The sequence below is a fragment of the Camelus bactrianus genome, chromosome 21 (assembly GCF_048773025.1).
Source record: "Camelus bactrianus isolate YW-2024 breed Bactrian camel chromosome 21, ASM4877302v1, whole genome shotgun sequence".
Classification (NCBI taxonomy): Eukaryota; Metazoa; Chordata; class Mammalia; order Artiodactyla; family Camelidae; genus Camelus; species Camelus bactrianus.
This window is the reverse complement of record NC_133559.1, coordinates 21,066,294-21,089,556: the sequence shown is the minus strand read 5'-3', so window position 1 is coordinate 21,089,556 and position 23,263 is coordinate 21,066,294. Positions and strand designations below refer to the sequence as shown.

The 23,263-nt window shown below is 37.8% G+C and overlaps 1 protein-coding gene across 4 annotated transcripts; it reads right to left on the bottom strand.

Moving 5' to 3' along the window:
• Positions 1-1,947: 1,947 nt before the first annotated feature.
• Positions 1,948-23,070, bottom strand: DARS2 (aspartyl-tRNA synthetase 2, mitochondrial). 4 transcript variants are annotated; one of them, XM_010954873.3, is made up of 18 exons: positions 22,918-23,070; positions 22,340-22,501; positions 21,560-21,659; positions 20,509-20,575; positions 18,812-18,913; positions 18,328-18,423; positions 16,707-16,830; positions 15,561-15,607; positions 14,795-14,901; positions 13,621-13,690; positions 12,704-12,883; positions 11,224-11,331; positions 9,644-9,706; positions 7,571-7,723; positions 5,306-5,524; positions 5,084-5,194; positions 3,298-3,373; positions 1,948-2,482 (listed from the first exon to the last, which is right to left on the bottom strand). In XM_010954873.3, exons 2-18 carry the CDS (start codon positions 22,461-22,463, stop codon positions 2,268-2,270), a joined length of 1,962 nt encoding a protein of 653 aa, XP_010953175.2. In that variant the 5' UTR covers positions 22,464-22,501; positions 22,918-23,070; the 3' UTR covers positions 1,948-2,267. The 4 variants fall into 4 exon arrangements, with proteins under 4 accessions (XP_010953175.2, XP_045372535.2, XP_010953174.2 ...); XM_045516579.2 differs by having other exon boundaries at positions 22,340-22,788; positions 22,918-23,066; XM_010954872.3 differs by having other exon boundaries at positions 22,645-23,055.
• Positions 23,071-23,263: the final 193 nt, after the last annotated feature.

Genomic DNA, 23,263 nt, shown 5'->3' with positions numbered 1-23,263 from the left:
GCTCTCTTGAAGCCAATAATAACTATCGGTGTTACAGCTGGCAGTTGCTTACGTTGTTTTTAAAACTGGGGACTTAGCAGAAGTCTAAGTTACCTAGGAAGTTGGGGAGATAGGATCTAAAGCAGAGACTCGGCTTCCAGTTGACAATTAGTTTGTGTATTCCAAAACCCTGGTTGTGTTATTTCAAACTTTATCAGTAACTAGTTACTTAGTTTTTTAGAAAATATTTCACTGAACATTTCACACCACCTCAGTGATCAAGATCTAAAATAGTGACATTAACCTGGATTTCAGAATGGGTTTTTTTGTTTGTTCCCTGTCCCCTCCCCAATAGGACTAAAGAACAGCTGAGTGATGCCCAAAGTGACTAGGTCTCTGAGATGCCAGCACGGGACTGTAATACTGCTGGAGACCTGGGGCCTCTAGTATCTGTAGCCTAGAAAATATTCATTGGATTTTGGATATCCTCAACTCTCACTTCCATGAAGAAAGACAATATTTTGGTCAGAATTAGGCTCTAAACAGTAGTGAATTTATCATATCTAGGAATTATTTAATGCCCATGTGGGATAGATGGATGTAAAATTGCATTTTCCTACCTAAAAGGGCATCTCTAGAAATTCTCTCCACTGACAAAGGGTGGGCAGAGCCGGACACCTTTCTCACCATAAGAACTCTGCCAGCAAGGGTTTTTTTGGCTCTAGAATATCCACAAATGGGGAGAGACGGGTTAAAGGACAAACTTCAGGGAAGAGCTCCACCTAACGGTGAACGAGCTTTCTGCAGCAGTGAGGGACGTCACACTGCACAGCCTACTGAGCGTCACAAGTTAGACCTGGGAGTGAAGCTGATTTTATTTTAAAATAGAAAAAGATTATAGTGTCGCACTGCTTAAAGCACTGAGACAAACAGGCAAGGATATAACACTTACACTTAGTGTTTACAAATTAGAAATCAGAAGACTATCAAGGGAAAAGTGAAAAACTAGAAAGGAACAATTTCATTAATCAAGGCCTTGTTCCCATAATTGTTTCTGATGTTAAAACAACTGAAGTATAGTTGATTTACAATGTTGTTATACAGTTACTGATTAATCATAAGCCTTTATTTGTGTCAACAGAATGTATAAGAAAATCACAGTGAGTTTCAGTGTGTACTTTTTTTGCATTTGAGGTTGGTTTAAGATCAATTAATAGTTCCAGTTACTTATACCTGAGGAAGAGTGTTATTCGGGGATTGATGATTTTTTTTTAAAATAGAAATATAGGCAGAATGCTGATTAATGAAATTACTGTTTGCCTTTTACCACAGATGTCAGTTTTGTTTAAACTATAAAATACAGAGATATACCTGTATCTGTTTCCAGATGGATAATATCATTATCTTACATTTGTCTAATGCTTTATAGTTTTTCAAAGCATTTCACTCACATTATCTTCCACATATATCATCTCCTAGGATTCTGGCAAGAAGAGCCCCGTGAGGGAGCCAGGGCAAGTACTGCTTACATTTCATATAAACAGGTAGGGCGGCGAAGAGAGTTTTATACACTTGCAAGGTAAAGTACTGATTAAAATTTTGTGACTTTTATTTCAGTGATTTTTTTTGCATTATATCGTGTTGCTTCTTACTGGATTGTGTTGATAGTTGGAATGTCATTATCTAGCTTATATCCTTTGTAGGATTTTCTTGACAAGGCTGGTTGAACTGACCCCTCCCATCAACTGACGAGTCTAAAGGGCTAAGAAATTTCCCACACTTCACATATGGTTTGATTACCTCTGTCCTGAGAGAACCATTACTATCTGGGTATGAAAAACATGATTAGAAAACACTGCCATTATATTACTCCAACAGAGAGCCATCTTTCACATCTCTCTGAGTAAAAAAACTTCAAAAAAGTCCCAAAATAATCCTAATAATTCATATTATCAAGTCAAAACTGGATACCTTTAAAAAATTTTTTTATTATTTTTATGTACCCAAATATATCAATCTTCTAGTGCCTCTGGGTTTTGGGGGGAAGGGGCGGTAATTAGGTTTATTTTAATGGAGGTACCAGGGATTGAACCCAGGACCTTGCGCATGCTAAGCAAGCGCTCTTCCACTGAGCTATGCCCTCCCCTCCATACCTTTTATCTCTTTCTTCACTGTGGTAAAGAATGTTGCCTGGATTCCTTCCATCTAAAGACCTGAAATCAGATCTGTAGCAGAACTCCGGATCTGATTTTAGCCTTGGGGAAGCACAGAGGACAAAACTCAAAAGCTCAGCTTTCTGGGTGGCATGGATGATTCAATGAGCTCTTTTCTGCTTCTGGGTCTGTTGGCCAGGAGACCTGGATGTGATAGGGCTTCAGTTCCTCAGGAGGGATAGAGTCTGGGGCATTGCTCATGAGGTCGTGCCCCCGGAAAGATTTGGGGAAGGCTATGACGTCTCTGATGCTCGGTGCTCCAGTGATAAGGCACATCAGTCTGTCTAACCCTGTAAAACACAAAGGTAACAGATGAGAATGTAGTCTAAGGTAGGGAGTGACTTAGTTTTTCTGTAAAGGTTGCAGGGAACTTTTAAATACAAATCCTTAATAAAGTGCAGCTGAGCCCAGTTCCCTGCCTTTTTAGGGAACTTTTATTTGTTTGAGAGGTTCTTTTCTATCCCATTCTAGAAAAGTGCTAATATTCACATGCTACTGGGATTAATCTTCATAGCAAATAATGAGTCCTTACGAGGGCTTAGCAAAGGTTGAACAAAATTAGGTGCTATGCAGGGGACTCCAAGAACACAGAAGGAAGTCCCTGTTGTTGAGGGCCTACAACCTAGGTGGGCTTCCTAGAACTTCTCACACCTCCTTGTTTGATAAAACGAGCAAGGTGAGCGACCATGGCCATCAGAGGGGCCCTGGCATATTCCTCCTTCCACACAAGCTGAATTCTATGGAGCAGTGCTCTCCACGTCCCTATGACTGTGTCTGTGGGCCTCCAGGGATCCGAGCAATATTCACCTACAACTCTGCAGTTTTATTCTATTGAAAAATCTTTAAAATGCAAATTATCAGTTAAGTTTTATAACTGCTGTATAACTGCTTAACTATAGTTTAAAAATAGATCACAAATGAAAAACACCAACTTAAATTCTTACTGGAACTCTTGGGCTTGCCTCTTACCCTCTATGCTCCTTCACACACACACACACGCCCCACCCTGCCCCAACCCCACCCTCTTCCCCGTAAGCTGAGGGCCCAGATTTCAGACTTGGCGCTAAGGAATGAAATTTAGCTTGTGAATGGACAGGCTGTTTACCTAAGGCAATTCCTCCATGAGGGGGCGCCCCACAATCCAAAGCCTGGAGCAGATGGGAGAGCAGTTTCACATCTTCCTGAAATTCAAAAGACACTTCAATTTAAATACACACTGAGGGTCTACTAAGTGGCACATAATACAGTTAGGCACTAATCAGAAAATAAAGTCTAGTCCAAAAAAATAACTTAAGAGGTTTACAGTTTAGCAAGAGACTATGACAAGTCACAGACGCTAAAACATGCAGAGAAATGCCTGGGGCTCATAAATGCAGCTATTGTTCTGCTGATAATGCAGAAAGAGTAAGAGCAAGTAAGGACGTGGAGATGTGGACTCAGAAAGGCAGGAATGAAAGGCAGGAAGAGATGGTTATTAGGAAGGCAACAATGTCAGATGCTACTGGGAGGTAGACAGCTTGTGGGCCACCAGGCCTCTGGATTTGGTGACCCGTGCCAAGTAACTTCTGTGGGGCCATGCGTGTGGAAACGTTGAGACTGTGTCTGAAAATGCTCCCCTAAGGAAGCTACAGATCACAATTAAGCGGGGAGCTTTTAGGAACAAATACCAAAACCCTGTACCTAGAGCTTTTAATTTAATTGGCCTGGTGTGGAGCAGTGGGTGTTTCATTTTTAACACTCTCCAGGTGATTCTGTTCTAATGTGCAGCAGGGCTGAGAACCACTGGTGTACAGGGAAAAAGCAGAAATGATGTATTTTCCTTGACATTTTGAGGAGTTTGACAATGAAAGGAATGAATAAAATAGACCAGGACACTGATGGTTGGAGGCTTTGACTTGGGAGAATGTTTAAGGGAGTTCACAATGTCCTTAAAGCGAAAGGGAGAGTCTGGTGTTTTGAATTCTCCAGTCCTGCTTTCAGAAATAAAGTTCTTCCATCCCGCCTCACACCTGTTAATTAATCCCACAAAATGATCTTTCAGGATCAGACTCTCTTGGACCTTTTCCTTCCTGAAGCTTACCCCAGCCTTCTGTAGAATCATCAACAGACTGCAGACTCTCAGGCCTGCATCTGTACAGACTCTTCTGTTGAAAATCCTGACTACCCCACTCTATCTTTAAAATCTACCCCCACTTCAAACACTAAGTGATATAAAATCCTCTCAAACCTCTCTTTCTCTAGCATTATCTACATTTTCAGTCATCTTTTTTGAGCAGTGTAAGCGGTTAGACGGTTAGGAGCCCGGGCTCGAGAGCCACCCTGCCCGGATTCAAATCCTGCTCCACTTACTTCTTTGCTATGTGTCTTCGGGCAAATTAATCTGCCTGAGTTTCTCATCTTTACAATGTGCAGAATAAAGGTATTTATGCAAAAAGTAACTGTAAGGATTAAATGTGTCCATCCTATGAAGTACTTAAACAGTGCCTGGCATATATGTAATATGCATGAATAAATACCTATTACTATTATTTACTTTTCTTTATTATAATTTTTTTTACTTTTTTTTATTGCGTTATAGTCATTTTACAATGTTGTGTCAAATTCCAGTGTAGAGCACAATTTTTCAGTCATACATGAGCATACATACATTCATTGTCACATTCTTTTTCGCTGTGAGTGACCACAAGATCTTGTATATATTTCCCTGTGCTATACAGTATAATCTTGTTTATCTATTCTACATCATTTGCTTTTCAAAGTCTTACACTAAAGGTAGAGAAATAAGTGGATATTATTCTATATCTAGTGAATCTTCCATTCATAACACAATTTTAACAAAACAGACAAACATTCTGGTTAGACAAAAAGGCCAGATTAGAAGATGCCGTTACCTTTAATATTGTTGCCAGGATGTAACGCTGCAGCTCTGCATCATGAATTCGGATAGAACCGCCTCCTATCTCACTGCCATTTAGAACCAAGTCATAGTGTTGGCTACGGACCTAGAAGATTCAAAGAGCCTTTATGTTAGGGAAGGTCTCTGGCTTTCTGTTCTGAAGTTCTTTGACTTCGCTCCCACATTTCCTTATCATGGGGAAGTATAGATATGGTACCTTTTGGGGCTCAGTGTAGAGGAGGTGGACGTCACTGGGGTGTGGAGCAGTAAATGGGTGGTGGGCTGACTCCAGTTCTTTGGGATTTTCCTCCTTGGGGAGGAAGAGAGGGAAATCCACCACCCAAAGGAAAGAGAACAGAGCTGGGTCACGGAGCACCACTCCTCCTGCTTCTAGAAGGTCGGCGCACTCCAGGCGTAACTTTCCCAACAAAGAGCACTGCAAACAGGTGATACAAATGGTGAGTTAACTGCTGTGACAGAGTGGGTGGCAGATGACACAACCTGGATTCTAAAGCCAGGCCATTCTCTGAGAAAGGATTAGCCAACTTACAGATGAGACACTCTTACCCTCTGAAGAGATAAAGATCTGACAGTGCTCTCACTGCAGCGTGGCTGAGAACAACCATCAGACTCGGCGAGTACCTGATGACACAATGACCGAGAGCACTGGCATCAGAGCCTGATTAACCTCGGTCTATGTCTCAGTTTGGCTACTGACTTAACTTCTCTGCACCTTCTCCCAGAGTAAAATGGCAATAAAAATATCTACTCCAAAAGACTGCTGAGAAGATCGAGTCGGATAAGATATAAAGTACGACACAAATGGCAGCTGTCGTGGGTATTATTTCCTTACTGATCCTGCAGGGTTGTGGTCGGGATCTGAAGAGAGCCTGGCATGTAGTTAATGTGCGATAACTGCTGGCGATTATTAGAGAGGCAGTAGGGATTACAGGTTACTTTAACAGTGTGATCTTTCCAACCAGACTTTGTGGGTTAGAAATCTGGCTCCTCCACCTCCTAGCTGTGAGTGTGAACCAATTCTGAACCTCCTGTGCCAAAGTTTTGTTATCTTTTAAAATGGTAACAGTATCAGTGCTTCTCTCAGTAGGGTTGGCATGAGGATTAAATGAGTTAATATACACCAAGCACTTAGAACAGTGCTGGGCAAACACTGCCAACTAGGCCAGGCAGGGCATCCCCAAGAAAGGGCAGTTAGAACAGGAGGCGTGCCTGGAGACACGCACAGGGTACCACTCTGGAGCCTATTCTGCCTGAAATCCACAAAAGGCACCTTCGTTATGACATACTCAGAATGCTGATGTTAGTCCTCATGAGTCTGGTTTCTAGCGTTCCCTCAAGAAGCCCCAGAGGAATGAGAGCAATACCACCCTGAGAAGAGAACACGAGCAGTTTCGGTTCACACCAGGGGAAAGGTTAATAGACAAATGAGTTTGTAGCAGGATTTTTATATAGTAGAAAATCCCAAGTATTTTTTCTTTTTTAAGAAATGAATTAAAAAAGAAAGAAAGGAAGGAAGAAGGAAATGCATTGACAGTAAAATTTGTAATAAACTGGTGCATCCTCCAGCAAATTTAACAGTGCTGGCTCATGGCTCATTACACAAAAATAATGTTGTTAGGTGAATTCATTAAAAAAAAAGACTGTAATATCAAAAAATTGTAATTTAATAGCTTTCTTCACTCTACTGCAGGGAAAGGGAAGGACAGTGGATTATGTTTAGCTTTGTAGCTGAGCTGAAACTTCTCCTTTGGAAGAAACAATGATAAATAAGCACAGTGCAAATATAAATTAGAAGAATGACCTTGATAAAGTGCTAATCAGACACTATAAAGACCTACTACAGCGTAAGAATGAATTTTGAACCTGTCTGACCTTTACAGTACATTTTCAATATTCATGTTTGACTTTAATACCACACTTTGTATATTTTATAATGATTTCTAAAGCTAAATCCAGCCTTCCATGTATCTCCTTGGAGATGGGATGGTGACTTAGCCAGTGTGTGGCAGCACGCACCACCTTCTGACCGCTGCTCCTGAGGAAGAAGGTCGGGCCAGGGGTGTCTGCCAGCCCAGCAGTGCTCCAGAAGTCTATCTGTCCCTCCACATTTTCAGGAATGCATTACGTACAAATGTTTGGGACCACCAACTTTTCTTAATCTGCAAAACCTCAAAAATGAAAATATTTTTTCACAGTCATACAACGAATACCAACAGCTGTCTACTAAGTGGCTCTTGTAATCAGAGCCAGATCTAATCCATGTGAGCAATGCCAATGGAGGCTGGTCCTGATGAAAAAAACTCTAGCTTTTATACAGCGCATTCTAAAGTGCTGAGAAACATTCACTAGTATGAAAACTCGTGCAGAGCAGCTCCATTTTATGAAATTAACAGTCACTTTCAAATGTATACTGTACACACAAGAGAAGAGAGGCATCAGGTGCCGGGAGGTAACTGCTTACTGCTTTCTCGCGTTCTCCAGCAGTTAGCAGGACCACATCCTCCTCCTGGACCTCCAGCAGTCTGATTAGTTGCAGCCCTTGCTCCTCCATTATGAGCTTACCAACCGGAGAATTCCAGTTTCTGCTGGCTTTCAGGAATACAGGTAAGACCTCCTGTGATAAGGAAAAAGACTTATTATTCACATTGAAAGAAAACTGGGATTGATTTTTCTTGAAGTACAAAGATTTCTTGTTCTAAAAACAACCCACATTCCCTCCCTGAAGCCCTTCAAAATGGTATTAAAGTAATGTAAAAGTGATCTCACCAAGATGGGGGGGGAGGAGGAAAAAAAAGAACCGAGGGTGGGACGGGATATCAGCAAGTAGGAGAATCTGCTCATTTGGGGGCAGGTTTCATGTGAATGGAATATGAATTACCAAAGAAGCCAGATGCAGGAAGATACAGAGGAACTAGGTCAGGCCTGTGTATATGAGCCTTATCTCTCACTGCAGGAAGTTAGATAAGGTTTAAAATGGATAAGTTAAATTAAAAAAAAAAAAGGCAGCATGTAGACATTATTTCTAAGAACAGAGGCAATCTGGTATGGGACTGGAGTGGAGTGAGCTAGAGTAAACACTTCTGCACTGAATTATTAATCCTTCTTTACTATATGTTTTTTAAAACATGCACATAGCATACTGCTAAAAATAAACATATTAAACACAATTTAAGCCAAATCAAGTTAAAACATATTAATGAATTTAAAACTTTTACTAAAAAATAAAAAATTCAGGAAATTAGGAAATCAAAAAAGAAAAGAGGAGAAGGAGGAAAGAAGAAAATGTAATAATAGTCCCATCAACTACAGGCTACCAAAGTTAACCTTCAGGCTTATTTCCTGGTCCTGTGGTTCCTAAATGCAGATTTAAATACTAGTAAAATAAAAATAAAGCAACAAAAGTGGGAGATTATAAGGGTTGCCAATTTTGAATTTTATCAGGGGCATAAAACAAAACCAAAATATCATTTATTATTACCATCATTTCATAAAAGAAAAAAAATTTCCATAGCAAAAACAAGAAGTAAGGAACAGTTCTTTAACTTTATGAAAAACTTTACACATTTCCCTGAGTTTTCTTATTTTGCCTTGACCCATTTTGGAAACCACTATCCTTATCTTTCTTTCCTTTTTACTGAAAAAATCCCTTTGAGCTTGATGTATGAGACTGAGTTGTGGTGGTGGGAGAGGTGGGTAGTCCACTTTCAACACACAAATACAGTGTTTATACATGGTTAGGATCAGTGAACCTGTAATTCTGTACCCTCCTTTTCTTACAAGTCATTATAACCCAAACATTTTCCCTACATTACAAACTTTTAGGAGACAGAGTTTTAAAAAGGAACTTTAATACTGATCCCTTTAATTCTACCTGAATTTATTTAATCACTGCCATATGGTTTCATTTTTTTTTCCTGTTATAAATAATTCTGTGATGAGCGTTAAGTGTCTTCATACCTAAAACCCTTTCTTTAAAGTACAGAAAGTTATTGACTCCAAGAACATGACTATTTTTCAAGTCAGTGATTCCAAAACGGCTGAGGCAGTTTACACTTCCAGTGACAATGTAAGAATGCCCACTCCTTGCACCTGCTCCTCTGTCTTTTAGTTCTAACGTTCGCGAAGCCAAGAACACAAAGTGTGCCATTCAAAGGAAAGGTGAATTCAGAATTTTAAAAAGGGTGTGGGAAGAACAATCAATCCATACAGGCTTTCTTTCACACCTGCCATGCTTTCATTTAAACCTTGGGCACACTGGGCTCTATTTATTTTCCTAACTGCCCTAAAGTACTGCTGTTTATTTTAGAAGGCTATGATTGAACATTCATATTCTGATTAATGGCGAATCAACTAAGTTGAAGTCTTGGAGTTATATCCAGGGGTAAGATTAACTTTAAAAATAAAAGGAAGAAAAGTTAGAAGAATGATCTAACATAGCCAGACCCTCAAAACTAATGACAGCATAAGAGCACAAGCAATTATTAAAAATACTGAATCTCTAAAAGAAAGGAAAATAACTTCTCTAACTCCTTACCTGTTTGAAACGGTCGGCTGCAGATTTTCTAATGGACTCAATATCTTTTCTTTTTAAGTATTTCTGGTAGGAAAAAAATCAAAGTAAACTCATCAATAAAACATTTAGTTTCATAAACATGTTAATAATATCGAATGGGATACAAATGTATTTTGTGTCTTTCCATCACAATAGTACGAGTCAATAAAAATTTTATTTCTGCTTCCAAATAACAAAATTTTAAAGCTTGTTATAAAGTTTATTTTTTTTCGAATAATGCAGGTCTTATTGGAAATAGCCATGGATGTATTCCACAAAAGACCCTTCATATATAATATGTGGGAAAAATGTTCAAAATGAATCTCTACAACTAAATAGTGAAAGATAAAATAACTTTCGGGTCAATAAGAGGATTTGAATTTGATTATTTCAGGTCTCTTAAAATTAATTATATCTTACTTCTTCTAAATTATCTCAGTATCTTTCTAAGTGAGACACAATGGCTGTCATCATCACTAATACTCATGGGGCACTTAACTAGGGAGAGGACATACAAAAAGGTGAAAGCATGGTTCATGACCCTACAGTCCTTACAATCTACTTGGAGAAGAGAGGACATACTCAAATTGGGGTAAATAACAACAGCAAGCAATATATATCATACTGAGCTTACCTGGACACATTCATGGTGTCTGGACTAGAGTACAGACACCAAATTACTTCCCACTGAACATACGAAGTGAAAAAAAAAGTAACGAGAATGAATTCTTATCCCCATTTTAAATATATTAATATGCTTATGTATCGAAATGAGTAGTCTTTTGAAATAATAGTCTTACTCAGAATACTTTTGGAACTCTTATTATTTTCAAAGCAGGTGTGCTAACTACAGAAAATAGACATGTCCCATGACTTTAGAGTCAATGCCTGTCCAGCCCAACCATTCTCTCTTCTTTCTACCCTCATTTCCCCTCCCTTTTGCTTTTCACAGCTCCCACCTCCTTTCTCTTTCCCTGTTATTAATGGAATATTGACCTCAGAGCCTCAGAAGACCACGAACCAACATGCAAGGGCTATGCTGGAGTTGACATGGGGCTGAGAGCCTTTGGACAAACTGAGGCTGCAGACAGACTATGAATACTATTTTACACTCAGCACTGGTGGAAATAATCCCAAATGAAGTACAGGATATTTTACAGCATTGTTTAAAAGGGGAAAAAATAAAGCTATAGATCTTGAGAGTGTAAATGCATATTCATAAGGTTTTACTGTTCTCTACGTATAGTTTTAGGGACACGGTTAGACTTTATATAAAAATATATATCCTTGGTGAGGGAGAGGGTACAGCTCAGTGATATAGTGCATACTTAGCATGCACAAGGTCCTGAGTTCAATCCCTAGTACCTCCATTAGGAAAAAGAAAAAATTAAATAAATAAACTTAATTACCTTCCCCCACAGCCCCCCCCCCCCAAAAAAAAATGGAGAGGAAAAATATATATCCTTTTTTAAAGAGAACTGTTCTTTCTGAAGTTTAAATGTGCCAATGTTTACTTCCCAAATATACATTTTAGAGAAAATATAGAATTGTGCTCCACTTACTGCTCCTTCAGGGATACATATGGCTTTGACGGTTCCTTGGGGTTTACTAAGTGCATCCTGAAGAAATCTAACCTCTGTGTTTCTGAACACATCACTGATATCCACAATCTGGAATATGGGTAACAAAAAGGATAACTAAACATGAATTAATTGTTATCTCAAAGTATTTTACAAACAAGATTTAAAAAAGTAAAGTAGATCTTGTTAACATTTTTAGAATGCATTCATAGAGTGTTTATCATGGTTTGGGCACCACGACAAGTGTTAATGTACTAACATATTATTCATTAGTATTAATTCATTTCATCTACCCAACAGGGTACTAGTATTATCCCCATTTAATAGATGAGGAAACCAAGGCACAGAGAAGGACATAGCTTGTCCAAGATGACAGAGCTGGGAAGTGAGAGAGCCAGGATTTCACCTAAGCAGTCTGACTTAAGAACCACTATTCCATATCACAAAAGAAGGAACAAGGAGTAGTTAAGTTGGTTGTTGTAAGTAGGCAGTTATGACTTTTTGTGTGTTACATTTTTTTTCATTCTAGGAATTGAGCACTGATACAAAACAGAAACAGACTCATAGACATAGAATACAAACTTGTGGTTGCCAAGGGGGCAGGGGGTGGGAAGGGACAGACTGGGATTTCAAAATGTAGAATAGATAAACAAGATTATACTGTATAGCACAGGGAAATATATACAAGATCTTATGGCAGCTCACAGTGAAAAAAAAATGTGACAATGAATATATATATGTTCATGTATAACTGAAAAATTGTGCTCTGCACTGGAATTTGACACAACATTGTAAAATGACTATAACTCAATAAAAAAAAGTTAAAAAAAAAAAAAAAGAAGAAAAGAATTGAGCACTGCCTATTCACGGACCAAGCGAAATTCAATTGCTAAGAAATCTGCACTGGGAACTGACATACAAAATGTCACCAGCATTACAGCAACAAAGAAAGGGCTGCTGGCTCTCTAAGAGCAAATAAGAGGCTTGCGAAGGGAAGCTGCTCTATATAAATTCCACCCTTATCCTTAAACATGCATAGATCTTAACAATGTGAATAAATGTTTCCATATGTTTGAGTTCTTTATAGACCAGAGAAAAGGAATAAATAACTCTTAATCATTTGTCTTCCAAGTGCCATTTTAGCTTAAGAAAAGTTGAAGAGGAAAGAACATGTTTTTTTTTCCTTTCAAGTTATCATTCATGTCCATATAATTAATAACTTGTCAGTAATAAAAACTTTATGGCAAGAATGTTGCTTTTGAAAATGGATCTTGGAACAGCAGATAGAAAAAAGATACTGTATTGCTAACACACTATTATTCTCTCCTGCTGTAGCTGGGTAACAAAAAGGAAACAAGCTAACAGTAGCAACAAAAAATATAATAGTGTGTATAAGCGGTTGTAAACATCACTTAAACGGTGGTTTAAAAAGACTTCAGCCTGGAAAAGTGAAGAAAATTACCTTCATCCCAAAGCGAGTGTCTGGTTTATCAGTTCCATAGCCGGCCAACGCCTCAGCAAAAGTCATAGAAGGAAAAGGAACCACCACAGGATCTTTGTCATTGGGCCACGAATACTGGACCAAACCCTCAATTAGACTCTGGATCCCGGTTTGGTCTACAAAAGACATCTCTATGTCAATCTGAAACCAAAACAACATACAGAAACTAACTTGAACAGCCACAATATCAATAGGTCCATATGCATTTATACATTTCTCTGGTTTCAGGTTACCATAGGATTCTGCACATAAAGACTTAATACAAAGGGGCGGGGGTGTAATATACCTGTTTAGTACATCTGTTTTAGGTCAGGCACCGTGCTCATGCCTGTCACACATCACCTTGTTTAGTTCCCATGGCTGTCTCATGGCCTGAGGCTCAGAGAGGCTAAGTAACTTGCCCAAGTATGTATAGTTAGTAAGAAGTGAAACTACATTTGATCTCAGGTCTGTCCAACTCCAAAGCATTACAGGTTTTGTGCTTCATCACACTGACTAATATGATACCATACAGAAATGCAATCATAGTTTTGATGACTCTTGACTAGATAAATGGATATCAATATACAGAACTGTTGGTTCTTAGTGCACAAGAGATTTGTTTCAAGAATTTTACCGTATTATGATCATTAAAATATAGTAGGAATCTCTTGTCATTCCTTAGCTGATGACCATAGTCCTTATAAAAAGGACACATGAAATGGATCAAAAAGTAAATAATTAGTGCCTTAACTGCAGGTTAGTTTAATTCAATATTTGATGGATAAATGTAATGAGAAGTCATGAGAAAAAAGTATATATAATTTCTGTCCTGGTTTTGACAGACTTAGCTGTGGCAAGGCTGCATGAATAAGAGACAAGTGCATATAACTTAGTACCTGAGTAAATTCGGGCTGTCTGTCTGGTCTCGAACCTTCATCTCGGTAACATCGGGCAACCTGAAAATACCTGCATTTGAAAAACAGCATTGAGTCATGATTCTGGGAAGACACCCACACTTTTCCCCAAAAGTCCCTGGCAACACAGGCTATGAAGTCAATTAATAATGATACCTAAAGGACATAAGAAATTTGAAAATTCTTTCTGATGCGCTAATCTAATCAGACACATAGTTGACCCATGAGAAGTCAACTACTCTCTACATTGTTGTTAAAATATACAGTGGTACCTTTGGATATTCATGTATTACACTGACAGGCAAGGCAGTCCATGCTTCCTTACACACACTCTTGCTTCAGCCAAACTGAAATACTCATTGCTCCATGCATACACTTGAGCTTTCCTGTGCTGTGGGCCATTCCAGCTCTCATCTTCATCTGCTGAAATGCAGCTGTGTCCCAGAAGGCGTAGCTCACAAAGTTTTTAATATTTCCCAAAACAATATTTTCAAACCTCATAATACAACTAATTTGCAACTCTCAACATCCTTACTTTTGGTTTATGTCACAGTTTTTTTTTTTTTTTTTTTTTTTTGGCAGGGGGGAATTAGGTTTATTTATTTATTGATGGAGATTCTGGGGATTGAACTCAGGACCTCATGCATGCTAAACACGAACTCTACCACTGAGCTATACCCTCCCCCTATACAGTTGGTTTTTGTTTGTGTGTATGTATGTATGTATGTATGTATGTATGTATGTATGTATGTATGTATATTTCCCTTAATGGAGGCACTGGGGATTGAACCCAGGACTTCATCCATGCCCAGCATGTACTCTACCACTGAGCTATATACCTCCTATCCTGGGTTTTATTTATTATTCTATTTTGTCCTATTAGATTCATTAGCTCCTTGAGAGCAAAACCTATTTTTTTGTTTGTTTTTGTTTATAATCCCCTGCCCCATCTACTAGCAAAGAGCTTTGTACATGGTGGCCGTCCAATAAATCTTTACATAATGACTACACGTTTTTAGGGTATTTTATAACTATTTTCCAAACTCTTATACATTTTCTAACCTTCTTTTAGGACACCAGACAAATCTATTTCCTTTTTCCCTTCCGCCTGCCCTCTTTCCCTTTTCTGACCACGGCTAGCATGAAGAAAGCTCACCTGTCTAAACCACCAACCATCAGAAGCTGCTTAAACTGCTGAGGACTCTGAGGGAGAGAATAAAACTTTCCAGGTTCCCTGGATGGTATGACAAACTCTTTTGCACCCTTTGAATGAGAGAGGGGGAGAGCAGAGGTATTATTAAAAAAACAAGTCCAAGAACTGGTGCAAGTCGATACTTCAGCTCATCAATGAAATCAACTATAAAGAGCCAAGTTCCCACAATACCAGAGACCGTTTCTTGCTCATCCTTTAGTCCCCAAAAGGCTTGCACACACTAGACTTTAAATAATGTTTGTACATTGTAAGTATTAAATGTACAATTGCTTGTTGAAATGAACTCCCAATGCTGTTAGTAGCTAAAAGGATTTTGTGCATTAATTCCGATTCAGGTAATTCCTAACTGCTTTTCTAAATTTAAATTATAGTTTTATAAGTTCATAAGAGTGTATAAATAGATTAAATGTCAACATTTAAAAATGCCAGTTCTTAATGAACAAGGGATTTATTTTTAAGGAACCAACTCAATATTGATTTGCAGCCATAAACCTCAACAAAAGAAAACACATGGAGGATAACAGGATTCTGACCTAAAATACTGACCCATGTCATTTTCTCAACTTTTGAGAAGACCTAGTTAATGTGACCATCCTAAGGCAGTAAAATAAATTTTAAAAGGTACAACTAAGTGAATATAAAAAAAAAGTGGTCCAGTTTCATAACTAATAGGACATTATGAATACGCTGATTTAAGGAACATACATACCCCTGGAGTCCTCTTAAACAATGTTGGTGTTTCTACATCCACAAACCCTACAAAGAGAGAAATATCATAATTTGATAGGAATTGATCAAATATGTCATCTACAGGACAGTACAACAAATCTGAGGCTACTCTTTTGTTAGGAATTTTGACTGAAATAAGTTACCAAGCCTACTGATACTAGTTTCTGCAAACCCAAGAAGGAAGCTAAAGATTTTCATAAAATCCTATTTTCTTCATAAAGTTGATACTTTTAGCATGAAATGATTCTGTTTGATGGATCGTCTACTGAACTATTCTGGTTTTCTCTCTTTTTTTAAGTTTATTTTTTAGGGGGAGGTAATTAGGTTTACTTATTTATTTTTAGAGGAGGTACTGGGGCTTGAACCCAGGACCTTGTGCATGCTAAGCATGCACTCTACCACTTGAGCTATATCCTCCCTCCTATTCTGGTTTTCTACATGTTCTGCTATCACAGCAAGAATAACATAAATATAGTAGAAAAATCCTCAGGACTGATTGAAGAGTAGTTTCAGTCACATGACATCTCTGAGCTTCCAACAAATGATGTACAAACATGATGAAAAAAACTTACAGATAACAACCAAAGGGCTGGTGCACCTTCAACAATGATGGGAAACACTTAGACAATGTGACAGATGCTTTCACCTTCAAAAGGCTGTGTTTGTGACCCAGTAGGGAACCAAATTATGCTTTATGTTATTTAATTTAATTTAAGCTCAAGGACAAAACACTTGGAAATTAACATTTCTTTAAAAACTACCTTACACATAATTCTTATTTTGTGGTTGGCTTATTCCTTTGATAACTATGTAAGTTTAAAAAGCTAAAGCTCTAAACGTTCTTAGAAACAGTGAACAGTACATATACGTATATTTAAAAAAATATGTGCAGTATATTTTGTATATGTATTTATGTGCAATATACTGTATACAGGTAGTCAAATTTTAACAAGTCTACCTAATAAAACTGAAAAATGAAAAAAAAAATTCCTTACACATTAAGTGAATTTCAGACCTCTGGCAACAACTGACCCAATGAGGCTAAGGAGTGGGGTGCAATAAAATTGCTAAATAACACAGAAGAGACGCTAAAGAGCTCCAGAGAACATCCAGGCACTTCCCTTACCATGCAGATTACAGAGATATTCCCGCATTTTCATGACCATCTGGGACCTCAGTCGCAGGTTATACTGCATTTGGCTGCTACGCAAGTCTAAGTAGCGATACTGCAAACGAAGAGCCTCTGTTTTCTAAACAAATTGAAAGATTTTTATGTTTAAATAGTTTTCGAATATTAAAAAGATGTTAACTGTAGATACAGGTTCTGAATTTTCAACGACTTTAGCTCTACCTTTGGCTTCCACCACTTGTGCTACACCACCATCCTCAGCTCCTGCAACTTCTGGGTTTGTTCCTAGTACAGATTTTACATTTTTCAGTAAGTCGCCCTTCACTGGTTGCAAGTTGCCTACCTTACTAAATATTATCCATTCATTTTTAAGTCCACAGTTGAATCTTGAAATTTTTTTTTTTTTTTTAAGATTTCGAAGACTACACCACAGTCAGAAACAGCCATGACTTTATCACCTGAATGGGACTACAAGTGTAAGAAATGCATGGGGACAGCAGAGAGAACCTCCATGGCTGAACCAGTAGGAATGGTGAGGAGGTCTGCTTATTTTCAAGGCTCTACATCCCTGCATCCCTCTTGTGCTGACAACTTTTTTTAAAAGTCCTTTCCCCTGGAGTAGCTTATTTCTTTGATATAAGAAATAGAAGAACTACCTGTTACTTCTCTTTCTGAAAGCTTATAGGTGGGGGAAAACTGTATTATTTCCTTTTTTCCCCCACAACAAGGTTAACTCTGTAATTATATTGCTTTTTCTAATTATAAGATTAAGTATTGGGAACGTAAATGTAGACTAAGTGGCCATGCAAGTAATTTAAAAATTCCTTTCTAGATTAGTTTACAAATTAGATACATACAGGTTTACAATTGTAGATAATTTTGACAAAGCTGAAAATTAGCTGGGTTTAGTTACCCAGTGCTGTCTAGCTGCCTCAGAGAATATCCTAGATTACCGTAATCATATTTATATACTTGGGAAGTCAAGCAAACATTTTATCACCGTTAGAGGCTTAAACTTAATACATGCAGAATCTCCTATGCCATTTGGCCATTTCTAAGCTAGATGTAAATTTCCTTTCAAAACATAAGCCAATGGCAACAAAAAAACTTGAGCAAAACAACATTCAAGTCTTAAATACAATTGTTAAAAAAAAATACAAATTAAAATTATAATTAGATACTACCACACACTCACTGGAATGGTGAAAATTAAAATAGTAACATAAATATTGGTGACAATGTGGAGCAAATGAAACTCATGCATTGCTGGTGGGAGTTTAAATAGTAAAATGATCTTGGAAAACAGTTTGGAAGTTTCTTAAAAAGTTAAATAAACATCTACTCTATGACCCAGGAGAAAGAAAAAAAAAGACAGTTGTGTTTCAAGCTGTCTGAAAAAACATTCTAGGTATTTAGGAACTAGCACAGCTTAATGAATTATTGCTATTCAAGAACACTTCACCAGAAAATTGCAGAACAGAATAATTCATGATATATCAATATTCAAGATGCTTAATTTTATAGAAGTTTAGCTTTTTCTTTAAGAAACTCCGAAAACACTTTACTGGTCATCAACATTTTCTAGATATTCTACTATATTAATAACAGAGGATGGCACCTTCAAAAAGTCCTTGATTTCAAAGGGCAGCTTCTTGCAGGAATTCAGAAGTTTAGCTGTTTTAACTTTGATTTCAATCTCACCTGTTGGCATTTTCTTAGAGAGACAGAGAAAAGGTCTATTTTTAAAATCATTCATCAGGACAGGTACACAACAAATGTTTGTAAACAAATATATTGATTCACATATGTAATATGTGTGGGTGCTTATAGTGTGTAGTCTAAAGCATAAATGTGTATGACTTTGACATTCTTATGCATATCTCTGGCTGATGTGCTCATTAAAAAATGCCATAATAGGCATATATATGTAGGTGTTTGTGCTCGTAGTGAAGACTTTTTAATCTGTAGGTTCATTTGTAGAACTTACAGAGCATTAGTGCCTGACATCTAATAGGTGCTCAGTGTCTGTTGCCTGAATGTATAGACAGATCGTGCAAATGTATACAGGTGAAATTGAAACAGACAGTTTCTAAATGACTAACTGGATTCTCTTGTCCTGGAGGTCGGGAAATTACTATCCCAGACACTTGCACCACAGACTCCACAGGGGCTTCACACAAAATCTTCTTCACAGACGCAGCCGACTACAGAATAAGAGGGGAAAACAAACAAATGAACTTAGAGGACTCTGTAGCAACTGTAAATTATGGGTTTAGAAAAATGTTAGTACTCATAGCTTAACTGCCATGAATAGTGGGGCTGCCCTTAATGACTTTATTAAAGAATTTGGTAAATTACATCCCCATTTTGACTCCACATATTATAGCAAGAAAAACTATTAGTTAAGATTTTTTTTTTTCCTTAAAGGAAAATAAGGAAACAAATGATTAATGCAAACAAGTCCCACATACTTTAAAGGCAGCTGTCTCCAGGGTTAACCTTAGGAGCAGTTAAATCGAATAGCAATAATGGAGTCCAAAGTGAAGGAGTTCTCCTGGGTTAACTATGCTCGTCTCTGCATCCTGATCCCTGAGAGACAATCCATTGCTCTTTACTTACTTCAAACATTAAAAGCTGAGTAAATCTTATTTTCCTCAGGCGTACAAGCATTTGTAAATATTACTACCATAGAAACCAATGTTGCCCAACAAGCATGATGAGAGTCTACTTTATCTAAATTTAACTGTAATTATTTTTTGAGTGGGTAGGACCTTCACATGGTTCAAATTCAAAAGGTACAAGTAGATGTACAGTCTTTCTTCTATCCTTGTCCTCCAGCCCCTCAGTTCCCCTCCCCAGAGATACCCAACATTAGCTGATACTTATGTGTCCTTCCAGGACACACTTGAAACATACATACACACACACACACCCTTTTTAATACAGCTAGTGTCGCCTTACATGCTCTTCTGTATCTTATATTTTTAACTAAGAATATACCTTGGATTTTTTTCCATATTAGTACATAAAGAGCTTCTTCAGTCTTTTTTCTACGGCTATAAGGATTACATTATTTTTTTATACCGATCTCTTACTGGGGAACATCTAGGTTGTTTGCAATTTTTTTTCCTATTAAAAATAATCCAGCAGTAAATAACCTTGTATTTGTGTCATTTTGCATTTATGTAAGTCTCTGTGTAAGATAATTTTAAGATAATTGACTAGAAGTGGAATGAATGGTTCAAAGGATATATGCATTCATAATTTTGATATTGTCAAATTGCTCTCCATGGATCTAATGCCAATCTGGACTCCCTCCAGGAATGTATGAACATTTGTTTTTTCCCAAACACAGTGTGTTGTCAATCCAATGCATCCAAAATAACAATTCTGTGTAGTTTTAATTCACATTTCCCTACCTATGGGTGAAGCTGGGCGTATTTTAATATGTCTATAGACATACAGAAAAATAGCCATTTGTATTTTCTCTGAATTTTATGTTCATATTCTGCATTTGTATTTCTACTGGGTCACTGGTCTTTTTAAAACAAATTTTTTAAATTGATTTATAGTAGCCTTTTAGATATTAGAGAAATTAGTCCTTTGTCTGTGGCACGATTTGCACATATTTTTTTCCCAGTTTGTCATTTGTCTCAGTGTTGCTTCTTGTGGTTTTTAGTTTTCATTAATAATAAACTTCTTCATTTAAAACCTCAAATATACTTATCCTATATGTTTAGCTCATTCTAACCACAGCATCAGAGGCTTTCAGATAACAGGAGGAAACTTTTATTATTACCTCATCCTGAGGAATGACAACTTGAACAAGCCCATTGAAGTCTCTTAGGACCAGGAAGATATTCTGCCTGATTAATGAAGAAAATGAATATATTAGGATAAAATCTCTGAGACCAAAATTTAAGCAGGCAAAACAAATTAAGCAAATAAAAACCCATGCAATTTCCTACTTTCCTTTTTTATAATATATAATTGCTTTCATAGCTACATTCATACAGTTATCTATGTAGCTTATTAATGAAAAACACTTTTTTTCATTTACAGTTTCAACTTTTATTAGCTATATGTACAGTTTACTAATGCTATCCAGATGGCTTATTAATGAAAAGGTAGATTAAAAAAATTTCTAAATGCCATTGGCTTAAGTCTTTAGAAGAAAATTTTATTAAATTTGGAAACTTTCCACATATTAAAATCCAAGGAGAATATTTTAGGATATTTGAGACATCTAATTGGACATTTAAAAAATTAAAAAAAAAATTTGGGGGGGGAGAGGTAATTAGATGGACATTTTCTAAGTATAGCAATATAAAATCTTTTCCTAAAAATAAGATGCAATCTAAAATCTTCTAAAGGAGGTCCAGTGCTAACTTAATACCTCTGTAAACCATCAAAAGGTTCCCCAAATCCCAAAATTTTAGTATTCAACCTACATTCCTCATACTGTTTAGGGTCAAGAAGAGGTATAGAAGCCTCCTTAGATTTTGAGTTCAGGAGATAAAAGTCACCAAATGTATGGGTCAAATATTCACTCTTCTGGGACATATTCTTTAGGGAGGTCACACAATCTATGTATTTGTCTTCATTGTGAGTTAAAAACACTATTCAGGTATGTTCTGGAATACAGAGATGAAGAACAACAAAATGGGTTCTAACATAAAGGAATCACTGTTCATGTTTTTAGGCTTTTTCTCTACCTAAATTTAGAATAAAATAAGCTTTTTTTATGTTATTGAAGCTTGCCAGCTTACCTGAGCTTAAAAATAAACAAAGGTTTGGAACTGCCTTGGGAAAACACCACCACAATACATCCTTAAACCATCTGTCTCTACCTTCGGTATTGAATCCATCCACATAAGGTGACTTCTTGACCTAAGTGAGAAGAACGCAACTCTCCACACGTGTTGGTCCGGGCAACGAAGCTACTGAGTTCTTAAAAAAAGAAGAAAAAAGCAAGATTAAAAATATATCATTTACAAAATTGCTTGTAAATAGACCCTCAAATCACATTACCTTTAGTATTTCATGTCAATGGGTGAAATTTATAGTCGAAGAATGTAATCAATCACTATTAAGTTTACCTGCAAATATGTCAAAAACTAAGTGAATAAACTATCTTAATGTAATTTTTTGCCTTGTGTTAAGAAATCTAAATATTTTTGATCACCCAGCATACGCACTGACGTAAAATTACCCTATTCTTAATACTGCACATTTCTTCCCCAAATGAAAAAAGTATCTTGAGAATTACTTAAGTTTGATGGTGCAGTAACTAGTTTTAGTATGACTACAGAGTGAAACAGTCACTTGTACACAATAGAACTCTATTCAAAGTATTCTCAAGTATGAACGAATTTTTTAGGCTTCTTATTAGTAGCATCAACTAAATGAATAGCCTATTCATGTGGTCACTTTTCCGGTCCTTTTAAACTCCAGGGGAAAAAATTAGTTATATATTTCTTATAATACATTATAAGAAATTAAGAGAGTGAATGATCTGAGTATACTCATAAAGCTACACAGTCAAGATTAGGGGGAAAATGGAATAATCACTGGCTGCAGAGAACAGGAGGAAGTGCTATTCAGAGGACAAAGCTCTTCAATGCATTCACCTGGAATTCTCCTTTGTGAACTCAGTACCAGACTTCGGGAGAGAGAACCCCAGATGAGCGGCTTGGTCCTTCCGGTGGGTTTGGATAAAGCCCAGTATAGCCGACTTAACCAACAGGAGAACATGTTGGAGCAGGTCTGGCGGGACGCTCAGGAATCTCACGCTGCGGATTTTGGACCGTGGTCAAGTCAGTTTTGCAAATACACACAAATCTCTTAAAATGCTAAGAGTTTCCACTCTCTTCTCCAATATTTAAGCCCTTCTCCGCTGAACATTTAAGTATATATGTCTAGAAACTAGACAAACCTGCAAGGTCTTTGGGACCCTTGGGGAAGTTTGTTAGGGGAAAGACCTTCCCCCACCCAATGCATCAGTTTCCACTTCTATTAACAAAGATGTGGCAGGCAGTGACAAGAGAACGACTCCAGACAGCAGCGCGAGGCGGGACCCCTGCAGAGGCAGAAGGGGCCAGTCAGCAGGCGCACGCCCTTCCCCTCCATACACCCTTCTTCGAAGGTTCCTACAGGCAGAACCGGAAAACAAGGAGGAACTCAGCCCCGCATTTCAAATCTCCCAGACCTGGCGGCCGACCTAGGGTCTTCAGAAAGAGGAAGGCAAGCAAATCCAAAATGGTTTTACGGCCCGAAACTACACACAGATTTCAGCTAGCAGCCAAGCGCTCCTTAACCAGCCCCAAGAGCACCCAAGATTAAGGGAGGGATTCGACCAATCAGAGCGGAGGGGGACGCTGCCATCTTTACTACGGGCAGAGATCTGAAGGAAAGCTTCGCGCCGGTAGAAAAGCGCGGAAGATAACGTCGTGCGATAGGCAAGTTGACGATAGTGGTTAGTCGCTCCCGTGCCCTTAGTTAAAATGGCAACCGTAGTTGCTTCACTGACTTGGAATCGGCACTGCGGAGGCGTC

What these genes read in the sequence shown, in the direction of transcription:
- DARS2 (XM_010954873.3), bottom strand. Translation starts at nt 22,463, where the DNA reads ATGTTCTCCTGTTGGTTAAGTCGGCTATACTGGGCTTTATCCAAACCC. An exon ending in GGATGGATTCAATACCGAAG is followed by an intron (nt 20,576 to 21,559) that starts GTAGAGACAGAT and finishes TTCATTAATCAG; the next exon opens with GCAGAATATCTTCCTGGTCC. An exon ending in TCCTGGCAACAATATTAAAG is followed by an intron (nt 3,374 to 5,083) that starts GTAACGGCATCT and finishes TTTGAATTTCAG; the next exon opens with GAAGATGTGAAACTGCTCTC.